This window comes from Myodes glareolus, chromosome 10, assembly GCF_982192425.1.
Source record: "Myodes glareolus chromosome 10, mMyoGla1.1, whole genome shotgun sequence".
NCBI classification, from domain to species: Eukaryota; Metazoa; Chordata; class Mammalia; order Rodentia; family Cricetidae; genus Myodes; species Myodes glareolus.
In genome coordinates this window covers 51,321,985-51,339,097 of record NC_142035.1, presented here as the reverse complement: position 1 = coordinate 51,339,097, position 17,113 = coordinate 51,321,985, and the positions used below count along the sequence as shown (strand labels likewise).

General features: G+C 51.0%; 1 protein-coding gene across 5 annotated transcripts in view; it reads right to left on the bottom strand.

The window, feature by feature from the left end:
- Positions 1-466: 466 nt before the first annotated feature.
- The window catches only part of Kcnip3 (potassium voltage-gated channel interacting protein 3), a 71,165-nt gene continuing 54,518 nt past the window's right edge, over positions 467-17,113 (bottom strand). For 3 of the 5 annotated variants that reach the window (XM_087911234.1, XM_087911233.1, XM_087911235.1), the window contains 7 exons: positions 9,806-9,930; positions 9,348-9,417; positions 9,052-9,122; positions 4,312-4,419; positions 3,828-3,932; positions 3,149-3,211; positions 467-2,362 (listed from right to left, as the gene is read on the bottom strand). In XM_087911234.1, coding sequence (XP_087767360.1) covers positions 2,315-2,362; positions 3,149-3,211; positions 3,828-3,932; positions 4,312-4,419; positions 9,052-9,122; positions 9,348-9,417; positions 9,806-9,930 — 590 coding nt within the window. In that variant the 3' untranslated portion in view covers positions 467-2,314. The remainder of the gene's footprint in view (positions 2,363-3,148; positions 3,212-3,827; positions 3,933-4,311; positions 4,420-9,051; positions 9,123-9,347; positions 9,418-9,805; positions 9,931-17,113) is intronic. The other 2 variants (XM_087911231.1, XM_087911232.1) reach the window with 1 other exon arrangement.

The following is a 17,113-nucleotide window of genomic DNA, read 5'->3' as shown; positions in this document are numbered from 1 at the left end:
ATTGCAAGCATGCGGTATCATGCCCAGTTTATGTGGTGTTAGGGATCTAACTTGGGACTCTATGAATGCCAGGAAAGAGCTCTACCATCCACGCTACACCACCACCTCTGTCCTGCTTCTTGTCCGCATGACCTGCCCTCCCTTGCCAAAGGACATCCAGAAGTGACTTTCTGGAACTGGGAAGAAAAATGATCTGGGGATGAAATATAAATGACGTCGCAGAAAGCCACGGTGTTCCACAGACTTGTGCATTCAAGGTACCAAAGCTGGAGCATCTCTTGAAGGTCCCCAGGGCCCACGGTGTGTGCCCTTTTCCCCCTCAGTGATGTAACACTGGGAGGCAGAGGGGTTCTGGATGTTTCCTCCCTCAAAGTCAGCATCAAGCCACCGGGCAGGAACTGTAGTTAACAGCAGCAGCAAGGGAAGGCCTGACTGGCAGTTCAGATAAACCTGAAGAGAGTCCACAGCCTTTGTCAAGTTTATTTTATTAAAATATATAGGACTGAATATTGATGGGCCCCGAGACAGGAACCACCCTCCCAGGCTGCACTCAAGGGAGACGCTTCTGCCATGCAGACATGCGGCCAGTCTGTGTCCCTGCAAGGGGGGACAGACCCCTCCTGGTTGGGCGTGCAGCCAGAGGCTAAGGGGTGGGGTGGGTTAGAGCCGAGTAGTAACTTTCTCCCTTGGCCTTGGCTTCCCACCAGCATAGGAACCCCAGTGGGAGGGGCCAGGCTGGGGGAGGGGAGGTCCCTGAGCCAGGGAAAGCTGATGGCCTCTATATTGCGGTAAAGGGGCCCCCAGTCAGGATGGAGATGGGGTCAGTGCAGCCCTGAGAAGGGGATCCACCTGTGTATGGGGGCCATGGTCACCCTGCCTTTCCTCTAAGGGCCCCCCTTAGCCGGGGGCTGGCCTTCTGGGGGAACACCCATGGACTTTCAGAACTGGGCCTGAGCAGAGACTGGGCTGCGGCTGATGGAATGTACTTTGTGGGAATGTTCCTTTGGGGAGCATGCTGCCTGGGACTTAGTCCCTTGTGGGAGAGGCCTGGGCAGGCAGGAGCAGCTCTCTCTCCTCCTGAGGGTCTGCCGACCTGTTGCCTGGCCACAGGCCCCCAGCTCTCATGGCTAGCCTCAGCTTAGAGCTGACAACATGGCCTCCCATCCCCAGGGAGCAGCCCAGGCAAGCACAGTCCTTGGTTTGTGCTTTAGAATGTTGGCGAGCTGGGCTGGGAAAGAGCTCTGAGACTCCAAGGCTCTGAGGCACAGGATGGATTCCAAACATCTTCCTCATGCCACTGAGTCAGGGCTGAGGAGACCCAGGTCTCCCCCTGGCCAATCAGCGACCCCCGCCTCCTCTTGCGGGCACGGCCTGAGCTGTTAGGGTATTTGTGCTTTTGGTTGGGTTGGGATGAGCCTGTTCAAGGGCAGCCACAGAACTGTAAATGATCCACGGTGCCACGGAACTGGGTGGCAAGTGGCCAGGGAAGAGGAGGGGAATACCCCTACCAGGCCTTTCCCATTACAGTCCAGCTTCTTGGTTATCAGTTCCTGAGCCATGTGACCACCTCCCAGGACCAAAGAGTACCTTGGAGAGGCCAGCCTGGTGCTGGGAGCTATGACAGCTCCGCCCACCACATCCCCATTGGCCAGTTGTGGTCCATCACCCAGTAGCGTGGACAAATTGTTCCCCCAGCTTCTCCAAAAACCTGGATCCTGCTCTGTTCTTTCAGGACGTAGCCCATTGGTCCCTCATGATCTAAGCTCACCTCAAAATAGATGACCTGGTACTGGAGTTCCAGGACCCCAGATGCTCATCAGCGTGAAGCTGCAGGCTGAGCTTCTATCATTATTTCTCCCCTACCCAGACCTCTTCCCTCTGGGCCCCTGCAGAGTTTCTGGGAGCTTCCTAGGAACATGGGTTCATGGGCAGGGAGTAGCCTGGTCTCCTAAGTGGTAGAAAGGACACAAGGGACCCCCAGAGGCAGTCCCATTTATTGACCTGGGAAGAACTGGGGGTACCTTCTGGCTGCCACCTCCTCTGCCAAGTCAGAGGAACCGTGTGTGTGTGTGTGTGTGTGTGTGTGTGTGTGTGTGTGTGTGTGTGAGAGAGAGAGAGAGAGAGAGAGAGAGAGAGAGAGAGAAGAGGGAGAAGAGAGACTAAGACTGTGTCTGTGTCTGTCTTGGGAGTAAACTGTACAGTTTTTGCAAATATATTAGAAAAATGTTTCTCATAGAGGCTGCTTGTATGAGGCAGGATTGAGGCTTCTCCAGACTGAGAAGCAATGACCACTCAGGGTCCCCTCCCATGTGTCCTAGATGACATTCTCAAACAGCTGCATGGAGTTCATGATGTTCTCATCCTGTGTGAAGAAAGGAGAGAGGCTGGTCAGGAGGTGGGGGCAGGGCAGTGGTATTCTCCAATCCTGACTAACTGTAGATTCCTGTCAGGGATTATGTCTCACTGGGTAGATGGGGTACCGAGGGCCAGAGAAATGGGGAGTAGCTGGTCCCAGAGCCCAAGTGGCCAGGTACAACCTGTCATCCCTAGGGATGGACTGCAGGGCCTGGTCATGGCTGATGCACAAAAATCTCCTAGCTGCAAGTCAGGTCAGGGACCAGGGCTGATGGAGAGGCAGGAGGCGGTGGTGTGTGTTTCCTGTCTCCATGGGCTCTGAGAGGAGGGCCAGCAGCAGAGCCAAGAAAGCTCTGGATGCCTTTCCCTTAGTGTGATTCTGTCTGGGGGGTACACTGGGCTAATCGCCCCTCTGCTGACCCCACACTTGCTCTCTGATTGGAGATGACAAGAGAAACACCGAGAGAGGGTCCGGGAGTCAGGACTGGGTAGAGGAGGTCAAGAGGGTAAGTCCTGGGGACACCAAGGAGATGGATTCAGGAAAGACGGAAGTTTCCCAGAAAGTGGGGCCTGAGGACAGCTAATGACATCCTCCATGTTCCCTGGCAGGAACAGGATCCTGTGTGTGAGGGAGGGAGGGGAATACAGAGAAACAGAGAGAAAGACATGCACACATGCGCACATACACACACATACAAACAGAGAGATGCATGCACTTACACACACACACACACACACACACAAACACAGAGAACACAGAGGACTCCAAGCCCAGAACCAGATGCCACCCTACCTTCTGACAGGTCTCCAGAAACTCGTCAATGGTCACCACTCCATCCTGGTTCCTGTCCATTTTCTGCAACCCAAACCATGCCCAAGGTAAGCCTGTCTCCCTTAGGGCCTTCTCCTACTGCAACCTGAGTGCACTGCTGGAGTTGGGGTGGGATCTTCTTCCAGTTCAACTTCCATTTCCCATCCTTTCCAGCCAACCTTACTCTAAGTGTCTCCTCAGGTGGCCTGCTGAGGGGGCTCTTTGCTGGCTCCCCTTAGTTTAGCATCCCAGAATTCCCTCTGTGCCTATCTAACCCCTCAACTTTGGGACAAAAGCCAGCACTTTAGAGGCCCAGAATGACGCAAGTAAAATGGAACCACTGGTTCCTTCCGCGCCTCCAGAATGGGGGCAACTTCAGCACTATTCAGGTAGGGTGGGAGGAGGGGAGCTTGCTTCAAATATGTCCCAAAAGGCGCTAAAACACTGGACCCTGTGTGGGTGCCAGCTGCCTCTACACGTAGGGGCCCAGAATACTTCATTTTCCAGATGAAGTTCATTGGGACAGGGCCTGGGGACTCAGACAGTCAGCTGGGGCAGGGAGTCCAGCTGCATTTCTTCACTGGCATTGGCTGAAGGCTCAGGGAGGATAAGAGGCTTACTAGCGTTGCCCCGCCCCCATCGAAGGTCAGGGCTCACACACCTGGAAGAACCTCTCCACGTGCTCCAGGGGCGCGTCCTCCCGCAGGATGGGGTAGGTGTGGCGGCCCATCATGTCATAGATGGATTTCATGATGGCCAGCATCTCCTGGAAGACAGAGGGCTGCATGAGCTGCTTCCGTTGCAGGGACGCCTGGGGGTTTGAATGTAACCTCCAAGGGCCAAGCGACCACCAGGGTGGTGGTGAGTGAGTCTGAGGTGCCTGGGAGCTACAGAGAGTGAGCTGGCCCCTCCTATCCAATCACTGCCAAGAGAAACTGGCAATAGATTTTTATATACCTGTCTCCAAGACAAGAAGCTATAGTGACTATTTCAGATAAAAATGTTTGGGCCAAACCAGACCGCCCATGGGACTGTGTGGCAAGGTCGCTAGGCAGGGCTGAGAATCGCCAAGTTAGTGGCATCAGGAGGAAAGGGAAGCCAGGAGCTCAGGGGAGTAGGGACAGGCAGGTCTGCCAACCCAGTACCTCTTTGGTGATGTAACCATCCTTGTTAATGTCATAGAGATTGAAGGCCCACTTGAGCTTCTCGTGGACCGTCCCTCGGAGCAGGATGGAGAGCCCAACCACGAAGTCCTGTAGAGGACAGGGAGGGTGAGGAACAGTAGCCATGGCTGGGGCTCCCTTCTAGCCCACCAGGTGATTCCCACTGGCAGTCACACTCCCTCAAATGAGGGTCTTCCACAGTCGAGTGGCAGATATGTCCATTCAGGTGGTCAGCGTGTGAGTGTGTGTGCACGTGTGCAAGGTTGTCTGTCCTTCTGTGTGTGAGCACATGCATAACTGTGCCTGTGTACCCCGCGGCAGTGTGTGTGTGTGTGTGTGTGTGTGTGTGTGTGTGTGTGTGTACGCACAGTCGTCAATACTGAGTCCAGCAGAGATCCAGCTGTTAGTTTGGTGTCTTGTGCTCCTTTCCTGCCTTGCTGCTGCCTGGGTGCTCCTTCAGCACAGGGGAGAGTTCTACCTTAGTCCACTCAGCATCCACAAATCAAAGCTCCTCAGACACTTTCAGTTTAACAAGCTGCAGGCTGCTGCCCTCTGTGGGCTGTGACAGTGGGCAGGATAAGATGTGACTGCTCACACAGTTGCTGCACACAGATTCCAGCTGGAAGACAAGAGAAGCAAGCCCTCTTCCCCTCCCCACCACAGGGTCCTCTTTGGCTATTCTGAAAGGAAGATCTCTCCTGGGGAACTGCCCATGGAGCCTGCAGAGGGACAGGGTACAGCCTCAAAGGACTCAGCCCCTACTCCCAGATTAGACTTCCTGGTCACAAGGAAGCCCATACGTCAAGAAGAAGAGACCAAGGGAAACAGAACAGCGGTTTGTAAGGAACAGAACATTCTAGAAGGAAAAAAACTGATGAAAATAAGGAGATGCAGAGGTTAGAAACCTGGTATGCCTTACAATAAAAACAGGACACTGTTTATAAAAGAGGAAAGGGGAACGATCAAAGATCAAGACCAGAAAGAGCTCGCTGGTTGGTAGGGGTCAAAAACGACAGAAGAAGGTTTGGGGGAGCAAGTGGGGTCTTCCAAGGAGTGGGGACACACACACACACACACACACACACACACACAGAGAGAGAGAGAGAGAGAGAGAGAGAGAGAGAGAGAGAGATCCCGGGGTGGGGGGGAGCACCAGGACAGAAACCCCAGGCAGAACCAGAGAAAATGCAGCAAAGTGAATCAGAGAAATTGGGAAAGATTTCCCCAAAGTTAAGTTCCCAGGCCCCATCCCCATCCCGAGACTGGCACAGTGTGTGAGAGATCAACTACAGTTGAACCCCACAGCACAAGTCCTGGTTGAGGCTCAGAAAAACTGGCTGCCAAGAGAGGGTTTCCAGAGAGAAACACAAAGCCAACTGGGAGAAAGCAATCAATATCAATCATCCATCCATCCATCCATCCATCCATCCATCCATCCGTCATCCTTGTCAATAAGGCCCCACACACCTGATCAGAATCATCTGGTGGGGCTTGTTGAACAGTAGCCCTGGGGGAATGAAGCCTGAGAAATAACCTTCCTGAAAGTTCTAGTTTGTGCAGCAGGCAAAAGAGAGGAAGGGTAAAGGTATTTCCGGATATCCAGTGGCTCAAAAGTCACTTCCCATACACTCTTTCCAAGAAGCTGCATCCTTGAAAAGAGAGCAAAGCCAGGAAGAAGTTAAGCGATTCCCCAGTCTGGGGGACTTGGCCCGGAGAAAGAGAAAGTGGGTCCAAGGGGACCTGACGTAGCTGGGGATCCCTCAGTCACTTTACAGTCTGAATCCTTCAGTCAGTTGTTGAGGGGGATGGGAAACGTGTGTGCTCGGGGAGGCTGAAGACACCACACCTAAACAGGACAGCCCAGAAAAGTCATGAAAACATGTTATAAGGAGACTGCTCTGTCGGTGTACTGGTCTTGGAAGTCATGAATAAAAAACTCAAAGAAAAAGCAAGGTGCTATTATTTCTTATACTTTTAGGCTGGGAAATGATCACCAAAGTGTGTGTGTGGTTTACCCAAGCAAGGAAGATTCAAAGTCATCCCTGAAGCCCTGATAATCCAGCCCCGCACCTACCCCACAGGCTTTCCCAGTGGGAGGATGAGGGGTGTGGTGTCTGCTTGGGTGCAATCTCCTCAAGTCGACCACTAGGGGGCACTAGCACCCTTCTCTCTTCTGAAAACCTGCGTTTAGCCACACAGCCCGCTCTAACAGAGCACTGAGTGTCGCTGCAAGGCCACGGGAGGGAGGGCCCATTTGTCAAGCAGCATATTTTCAAGTGTGACCACCACCAGCCTTAACTCCAGGCTCAAAGGTATGAGCCCCAAAGTAGAACCCATGGCTACATGCAGGTTTCTAAGATCCCAGAGGTGAACACGAAGAAGCTGGTAAGAACTAAGGGGGACTGTCGACTGCAGGCCAACCTGAGATGACAGTTCACACCATATTATGGAGGCCAACTTAGTCAGTAACATGGAAGCCATGATGGGGTTGGAGTTGGGTCAGTACAAAGAAGTGGCTACGCCCGCTAGACACGTGACAGCTTCACTTTCCAAATGAGCGGCTTGTCCAATGCCATTTTCAAGCCGGCTACCCAGAGGCACCTGTAGTTACTGAAGTATTCGGGAAGCTCTGTGCTTTCCTGATAAGATGCACTCGCTGAATCAGAAAGGGCTTTCGTGCCATGGGCTGTTAAGGTACATCCATGTTCAGCACCATTCACAGCAGGTGGAAGGCAGGAGGGACCTGGGACCACGGATCACATCCATGTTCTGTGCTGTCTACAGCAGGTGGAAGGCGGGAAGGACCTGGGGCCACATCCTCTCGGTTCGAATGGGGTTCGTTAGTTTTATTGATTTTTGTTGCTGTAGTCATTTTGTCAAGGATGAGAAGTTGTAATATATATATTTTTTTTCCCCCGGAAGGTTTTGAGGTGTTGAGTTGGGTTGAGAATTTGCCAGAGCACCCTCCTCCTACCTGAGAGGATCATTCTAGACTCCTGGGATCCTGGCCCGTGGCACATGGAGGACAGAGCAATGGAGATATGTGCCCCTCCCTTCCTCCAGAAAGCTTCCCAGAGCAGAACGCCACAACCAGGAAGTTCCTCAGGGGACTGAAGCTGGAGGGATTCATTTCACACACAGAGAGGTATGTAGAAGACTAGAAGATATCGGTGCTGCATGAGAAGGTGCTGGGGGGGGGGCCCATCCCAGGCACTGACACATCATGCTTCCCAGACACATCACCTGCCCCAAGATCCCTCTCTGTGCCATATAGGAAGGTTCCACAGGGACAGCAAGTGATGTTCACAGGAAGGGGGTAGGCACCATGGCCTTCCTGGTCCATGGACACACATAGGGGTCCTGGGAAGCTGACTGAAGGGCTCATTGATGAGTAGGGAAAGCTCTCCCACGTGGTTGTGGCTGGATACCACTCAAAGCCTTCCTTTCACTACTTCTCCAAGAGGCTCTGTGGCCTCAGGCGGGAACCCCAGGAACTGGCCACAGAGGAATCCTGGGGAGCCACATCTTCCCTGCTAGCTCCCTGTTCTCATTGTGCTTTCTATGTGCACTGACTTTGGTGTTTCAGGTGTTAATGAAAAGCAGTGGTAACAACCCTGCGCGTGTACAGGGACAACGGGCCTTCTGGTCAGGGCGGGGGGCTGTGGTCACAGAGCTGAACCCAGGCTCCCAGGCCCATCCAATGTCTCTCTGTGGCTGGTGCTGTGTAAAAATAACCCAGTGGCATTATTGACGAGTTATTATTACCCCAGCCTGGTTGTCCATGGCCTTTCTGAGCTGTGTGCTTGCTAGACCGCTTTCCTGCTGGCCGCCCTTGGCCTTGGAAGCCAAGCTGGGGCACTTATCGATCAGGCTAGCTCTCAGTGAGGTCCTCTCCGAAGAGGTTTCAGCTTTTTCTCTTGTAGCTATTTTTAGGGACCTGGGCTCCACAGATGGGGCCTGTCTCAAATGACTGCATGTGGCCAGGCCTGGGAGGAACCCATGCTACCACTGCCCATGGGGAGCCCAGGCTGTCTGTGTGGATGTGGGGGGTTCTGGCTTCTCCTTCCCCACTCTGAGCAACACTGGCCATCGCTCATGGTGTCTTGCCGGGATGACAACCTGGAGGCTTCGAGCCCACTCAACACGTTCTCTGGGTGTTTCTGACCTTTTTTTGCTTAGCAATAAGGTCAGGGAACAATGAAACCCTACTAACCTTGACCCATTTGAGAGCGAGGCATGGCAGCTCATGGCTGTACGCCTGGCATTCTGGAGGGAGTGGAGGAGGATTATGAGTTTGAGGCCAGACTGGATGGTACAGAGAGACCTGGTCTCAAAGAAACAAAGACAAGGGCTGGTGAGATGTTAAAGGCACTTGCTACCAAGCCTGACAACCTGAGTTCAATCCCCAGGGCCCATATGATGGAAGAAAACGGACTCTGCAAACTGTCCGCTAACCTCGCACACTTGCCACGGCATGCGCCCCTCCCCAAATACATGGTAAATTAATTTTTAAAAATCATTGACCTCTTCTTAAAATATAGATTTGTGTTGGGTCACTGCTAGCTGAGGGTGTATTGGCAGCTTCCCTGGCTGACTAGCTAAGTCAGATGCAAACTCACAGAACGGAAGAGAAAGCTAGCCAACTGTCAGGAGTCCCCTTGTGTTCTGAGGGGACTACTCCGGAGACCTCGGGGGCAGGACATACAGGTCAGTGGGACCTACCTCAAAGTGGATGGCCCCATTCCCGTCAGCATCGAAGGCATTGAAGAGGAAGTGTGCGTAGGTGGTGGCATCTGGAGGGAGAAAGGGCAAGGCTGGAGTCTGCTCCCATCTCACACGGTCCTGCCTGGGGCTCAGGCCCAATGAGGGCTCCTCTCTGGCAGGTCAGAAGCAGCATCAGGCCCTCCATAAAGGAAGGGTTGGCTAGGAAGGTGGGAATGGTCATAAGGCCCCCTCCCCAGAGAAGGGGCACAGTCAGGGCTTGGAAGTCGTGGGGAGGGGGCTGGCCATGGACTTACCTCCCTGAGGGAAGAACTGTGAGTAAATGAGCTTGAAGGTCTCCTCATCCACCAGGCCTGTGGGACACTCCTGCAGTGAGAAGCCATACCTCTCAGTGGCCTTAGCCACTCCTGGCTCCATGCCTGACTCCCCAGGGCTGACCTCTCTCCACCCTCTGGGAGGATGAGGTGCCCACTATCTGAGGCACAGCTGTGCCCCTCTGAGCCCTGGGCAGGCAGAAGGCACCGTAGACAGGGTTGTGGAGGTACTTCCCTTCATGCCAATGCCGTCCCAATTGGCACAGCATTGGAGGCTCTCACAGAAGAGCATGGTGGCCTTCACAGTATCCATTCTGAACCATACCCCTATAGCTATTCCATAAAATAGGAGCCCTGAAAAGAACCCCATTTCCTGGGTAGGAGACAGAAGATGGAGAGATAGATCGACTCTAATGGGGCCTGGGGACACGGGCACTCACATTCTTGAAGCCTCGGTAAAGGGACTGTAGCTCCTTCTTGGTGAACTTGGTTAGGGCCTGCAGCTGGTCCAGGCCCTCTGGCTGGTGGCGCACCGTGGACAACTCCAGTTCACTGTCACTGCTGTCTGGAGGAGGACACAGACCCAGCAGGGAGAGAGACATGTGGTGTGGGCAGGAGCTAGGACACAGGCGGAAGGAGAGGGCGGAGGGATTCTCCTTGTGTGACTACCCTGTAAGGCCATGCCGGCTGTGCAGGGCACAGAGGGAGGGGCCGTGACGGAGTTGTGCCTTTTGGCTGTTCTAAGCCTCTATTCCTCCATAGTGTAGTGCCTCTATTTCTGAGCATATCCACTCCTCAGCCACATGGGGGAGGGAGGAGGGAGGGAGACACGAGAGAAAGATCTCACAGCAAGATACTGTTTTTAGGCTGTCTCTTCCATGCAGCCCCCCTTGATCTCATCAGGAACGGGAAGGCACCCATCTTGGTCCACCCCAGCCCGATAAGCTTGCTGCGTAGCTGGGAAAGGGCAAGGTCATTATTTCCATTTCTGTTAAAACAAACAAACAAACAGACAAAACAACACACCAGAATGTGTGTCCAGGTTGCCTTGAAGTAGAATGAGACTTCTGGTGATCTTTGCTAATTATCTGATCCTCCCCATACATTTTCTTGGGAGTGGCATGCATCTTGTTCACAAAACAAAGTAAAAGCTCTGGACAAGGGAACTGCAACTGCCTGCCCCTTTGTGGGCGACATGATCTCAAAATGCTTCATCTTCTGCTAGTACAGGTGTAGAAGATCCTCATATCACAACCATGTCTCTACCAACAAGGTCAGCCAGAAACTGTACAACCTGCCTGCTGGGCCTTGGGGCAGCTTGCACACACGGGGCAGCCTGCACACATGGGGAAGCCTGCACACACGGGGAAGCCTGCACACACAGGACAGCCTGCACACATGGGGCAGCCTGCACACACGGGACAGCCTGCACACACGGGGCAGCCCTGCACACGCGGGACAGCCCACGCACACGGGGCAGCATGCACACATGGGGCAGCCCACGCACACGGTGCAGCATGCACACACGGGACAGCCTGCACAAGGGACAGCCTGCTGGGCTTCCAGGCAGCATGCACACATGGGAAGCCTGGCCTCAGAAGCACCTGATGTTTCCCTGGCCAACCACATACCCTGGCTCCTAGGTGAAGATGTTATCTCCCCCGTCTCTCATGTTTCTGTGCTTCTGTTTCATCCAGAGCAGCGGTTCTCAACCTTCCTAATGCTGTGACCCTTTAATACAGTTCCTCACGTTGTGGTGACCCCCAACCATAAAACCATTTTGTTGATACTTTATAACTGTAATTTTGCTGCTGTTATGAATCATAATGTAAATATCTGTTTTCTGATGGTCTTAGGTGACCCCTGTGGAAGGGTTGTTCCACACACTGAAGGGGTCATGACTCACAGGTTGAGAACCACTGATTTAGAGGCTGCACCCAAGGGGAAATTCTCCCAAAGTGCTTTCCAGACCACGTCCTTGTACGTTTTCTTTCCTGCTCCACGCTGTGGTGCCCTGTCCCTGATTAAGGTGAACCTCCCATGTGGGCAGTGGATACCGGCACTCAAGCCTGGGCTCCTTCTCCATCTCTTCTCCATGTCTTTTCCCTTCTCTCTGGTCATTTCCATCTTCACATGAATATACTGGGCTTTAAACTGTCTTGTGATACTGAACTTGAATGCAGCACCTTACGCAGGCTGGGTGAGCGCTCTACCACTAATTGTACCCAAGCCCCAGACACACCGCCAAATCTGGCTACCTATCAGATGAAGCCTTGGCAAGTCACATGTGAGCCTGCAATGCCACTCTGGTTGGTGTCCCATGAGGATCTGTCCCCGATAGGGTCACCTGTACAAGGAACAACAACAACCCCCCAGCAACAGTCAGGGCTTTGTGTGTTTCATTGTTTTTAAACAGATGGGGAGCCAGAGACATCTTTGACTGTCATAGCAGGACGGACAGACAGATGTGGGGGGTAGAGAGATGTGGGGGGCACACCCCAGGGAGGAGCCTCCAGTGTGAGCTGCACAGAGTGGCCCGGAAGCTGGAAGGAAGGGCTTGCCTTCTTTAAGAGGGAGGCTTTTAAAATTTTCATAAAAATGCCCAACAACATGCTTTCTCCAGAAACGATACTCGGAGACAAAAGCCCAGGCTGGAGAGACTAAGATGGGAGAGGAAGGATAAAACATCAGAAATTTCATGATGAGAAGATTATTTCATCCTGAAGATGGAATAATACAAAATGTATTACGTCACTTAAGCATAGCTGCTAAATATCTGAAGCAAAGTAAATAAGTAAATAAAAAATCAGAGCTACAGGGAGGGACAGATACAGCAGAGCCACATTTGAAAATATAAACATTCTCTTTCAGCAACTGGCACACACAAATATAAAAGATTCAGAAACCACTATCAACAAATTTGATCTAATTAATATTTATAGAACACTATACCGAGATTGTATAATATACTTTCTTTTCAAAAGCCTGCTTTGCGGTTGCTAGGATATACCAGATGCTGGTACATAAAACGGATCTGACCATGGTGGTAATAAGTTAAAATTCAAGTAAATGGTTTGAAAAATCTTAAGTGTTTGAAAATGAAACAATATACTTGCAATGAGCCCACAGGTTGGAGAAAGAAATTTACAGGGTGAAGTTTGATCTGAGTGATAGTGAAGACACGGACTGTCAAGATCTGCTGAGTGCGGGAAACGTTGTGTCCAGAGAGAATATCATAGTCTTTAAGTTCTTCTATCAGGCCAGGCATGGTGGCACATGTCTTTAATCCCAGCACTTGGGAGGCAGGGGCAGGCAGATCTCTGTGAGTTCAAAGCCAGCCTGGGTTATAAAGCAAGTTCTAGGACAGCTAGGGCTGCTACACAGAGAAATCCTATCTTGAAAAACAAAGAAGGAGGAGGAGGAAGAAGAAAGAAGATAGGTACCCAGGCACAGTAACCCATGATTGTAATCCCAGCACTCAGGAGACTGAGGCAGGAGGCTTGCCATGAGTTCCAGGCCATTCTGGGTTACAGAGTAAAACTCTACCTTAAAAAAGTCAAAAGAAGATAGTAGGTTCAAGGCTAGCCTGGTCTACAAGGTGAGTTCCAGGATAGCCAAGGCTACACAGAAATCCTGTCGCAAAACAAACAAATGGCAACCAAAAAAGAAAGAAAGAAAGAAAGAAAGAAAGAAAGAAAGAAAGAAAGAAAAAGGAAAGGAAAGGAAAGGAAAGGAAAAGAAAAGAACAAAGAAGGTGGATGAAAAGCAAAGATACAGGCTTTTAGAGCTAAGCCTCTCAGGAGCTGGGGAAAGCACCTCAGCTGGAGCAGCGCTTGCTGTGAAAGCAAGAGGACCCAGCTCCAGATGTGTGGGGCCAGTGAGGTGGCATCATGGGCACAGGCACTTGTAAGCAAGTCTGATGACCTAAGTGTGGCTCCCAGGAACCCAGATATAAGGTCAGACATGGTATAACATTCTTCTGCAATTCTAATACTCCTGTGGCGAGGTTGGAGGTGGGGACCGAAGAACTGCCTGGAAGCTATGAAGCTGTGTACCATCCTGAAGGACTCCCACACACTGTCCTCTGACCTCTACACAGGCACCATGGCATGTGTACTCCTGAGAACACACACACACACACACACACACACGGTATAACAAAATAGTTCACAAACTCAAGGTAAATAGAGAAAAGACCGTAAATAAAAATAGAAATAGTAGTTGAGTTGCACCAAGCAAGGTGACTCATAGCCTACAATCCCAACACTCAGGAGCCTGCTGCAGGAGGATAGTCCCCAGTTCAAAATCAGACTAGGCTACAGTTCCAGACCCTGTCTCAAAACAAACAATAACAACGACAAAACAACAGCAGATGACAATAATGATAGAGAAAATAAGGGGAGCGCTCAAGAAACAATGAAACAAACCAATTTAGAGAAAAACCAATAAAACCACTATGAAATCCAGGAGGAAGTACTAGCCTTGGAAAACGTATCTCTAGTGCATGCATCTGGTAAGACCTCATGTCCAGAACATGTAATGAACTTCTGTAAGTCAACAATCATAGAACTGAGAACTCCACCTTCTCGGAGGGAAGATATACAAATGGTCAGTACAAGAGCTGCCTTCAGCATCAACCTATCACTCAAAGAAATGCCAATGAGCCAATGGCAAATCACCCAATCCCCTGTGATGCCCATGAGATGGATGCACTGAATGTTGGTGAAGGTGGGAACCTCCCGGGAGCTCGTGCTCTATTGCGGTAGGTGTAACACGGTGTACACAGTGAGTGTAACACGGTGTACACAGTGAGTGTAACACGGTGTACACAGTGAGTATAATACGGTGTACACAGTGAGTATAACACGGTGTACACAGTGAGTATAACACAGTGTACACAGTGGACCACTGCTGGGCACTTTCTTATGAAACACTTATCAGACATATGGCCGTAATCACATGGGACAAATGGGGACACACAAAGTCCACAGGAAGACTTGGGCAAGGCTATTTAAGGAAGCCTTGTTCTTATTAGTGCTTCCAGCGGCAAAACTGAAAGTCGCCCCATCAGTAAAAACATGGAAATGTGGCCTATTTATTTTAAAAGAACAATATTCTCTATTAAAAACAGACAAGGATCCAGTCATATATAACAACACAAAGCCATCTCAAAGTGTTAAGACAATTTGCTCTAGACCAGCCTGATGACCTAAGTGTGGCTCCCAGGAACCCAATCTGTAGGTCAGATATCCTGCATATCAGATATTTACATTACAATTTATAACAGTAGCAAAATTATAGTGAAGTAGCTATAAAACAATTTTATGATTGGGGTCACCACAACTACGAGGAACTGCATTGGGATGGGTGAGAACCACTACTCTAGACCTAAGGAAAAGCAAGCTCAGCTGTATGTGAACAAAGCCTAAAACTAAGTGTGTGAAGATTAAACAGGTCTGGGATTATCTGCCATGTGCCTCTGCATTGTGTGGGCCATGTGTGTGCAGGTGCCCACAGAGGTTAGAATAGGGCCCAGATCCCCTGGAGCTAAAGTCACAGGTGGTTGTGAAAGGAAGGGGAATAGGGAGGGGAGAGAAAGAGAGGGAGGGGGAGGGGAGGGAGAGAGAGAGAGAAAAAGAGAATAATTTTTTTAATGGCAAAGCCGGGCATGGTGAGGTGGGGGAGACAGTGTGCAGGCTGAGGTAGAAGGGTTGTGAAGGCCAACCAGGGAGACAGAGAGACGTTAGCCCACGCTGAGAGGCTGAGGAGGCTGAGGTGGAAGAGAAGGGGGAGGAGGAAGAGGGGGAGGAGGAGATGAATTCATGAAAGATCAATAGCAGCTCTCTGCAACAGTAATAGCCACCTGGAAAATGCACTAAAAATAACAGGTAACACCACACAGGCAATATGACTAAGCCACCGAATTAGTAAGGGAAACTCGAAGGACCTCCACAGACAGATACACGACCATGCTGCATGGGGCCACGTGATCGTAACAAAATACTACAAAGATGGATAATTCTGCAAACCCACCATTTCTTCTTAAAGTCAGATATATGCATAGTCAATGCAATCCCAATAAAAAATCCAGGGTGAGGGTCTGGGAAGATGGGTTGGTTGATAAAGTGATTGCTGTGTCCCCAGTACCCACATAAAAAGACAAGTCAGATGGCTCGTGCATGCAGTCCCCATGCTGGAAGGTGGAGACTGTGGGATTCCTGGGACTCCCTCTCCAGCCAGTCTAGCCTACTAGTCTGCTAAGAAACCCTATCTCAAAAACAAGGTGCCTGATGCATGAGGAATAACATCTGAGGCTGACCGTGCAAATGTATATACGCACACATACGCACATGAACACACACGTATGCAAGCACACACACGCACACCCCCCCACACATGCATGCACACATATGCATGTACACATGTGCATATGTGCACGTACTCACACAATGCATGCACACACACATGCACACACATGCATACACACAGGCGCACGCATGCGCGCGCACACGCGCACACACACACACACACACACACACACACACACACACCACTCCCATGCCTTGGTTGACTCCTTCCCATCTGTTCAGGATCCCAACCACTGTTTTCTAGTTAGACTGATTCTGCCTTGGATCACACAGCGTCTTCTTCTTCCTAGGATGCCAGAGGAAGCTTCTGCAAACACATTTGTTCCATAACCTTCCCCGAGTCTACTACAAAATCAATCAGTATCTCCCCCATCCCCCACCCTCAGCTCGGACTTCACCTCTGACATCTCTCTGCCCTCCCTCTCTCCACTCTGCTATACTGTCCCATAAAACCCACCAGGTATCCTATTCCCCACTGGGCCTCTGCTCATATCTCAGTCACCTTCTCAGAGGGAACAATGGCATCGTTATCTACCCCCATCCTGGTCTTACTCCTTGGGTTGGCTGTAACTTGTTGGCATATGCCGATTTCGGCTTTCTGTGTATGGACTGAATGCTCCACCCAAGCAGTAACATTCTATGTGGTCAGATTTGGAGACAGGGTTGCTGGAGGTCATTGTTGTGGTTTGGATGAGTGTCCCCCCAAAGGTTTGGTCATAACAAGAGATGTCAAGAATGAAGCAGTCCCTAGCCACTGAATGGGCCAGAGTAGGGGAGGAAGAGTCTTGGGTGTAGGGTTACTCGGAAGGACAAGAGAACAAGCAGGTAGCTAAACGGCTTTTGTATCGTTCACACTCCAGTGTCCCTCCACCAATGCACCCACTGACGACCAGAGCACCAGCACAGATGAATCCTCTACCTCTGCCCAGCAGCCCCACTAAGTCTCAAGGATCTCCCTGCCTCTGTCCCGGCACTGGGACTCCTAAGCTTTGTGGGTTAGGGAAATGAGTTCAAGTCTTCATGTTTTCAGGTCAAATACTTTACCAATTTCCCAAAAGAAACTTTTCTTGATGTTTAAAAAAGTCCGGAGTCCCACAGTGTCTGAAACATTGCAGGCTGGGCTTTTTTGAACACTCGTTTAGAGGTTCTAGACATGAACACAGCTATTGGTGGGCCTAAAGATGGCTCCTCCTCTGTTTGGTCTGAGCTTGTCCTCTCAGACCAAGCACACAGGAGAGACACATTGTAAGAGAGGAAGGGGACACCTGCCTGGCCAGCCAGGTCGGTCTAATCAATGCTGGTGACCAGCAGGGTAGAAGATGCTGCAGCCAAATCACCCTCAGATTCAAGCTGGGTGTTCTTACCAGTGCATAAAAAGTA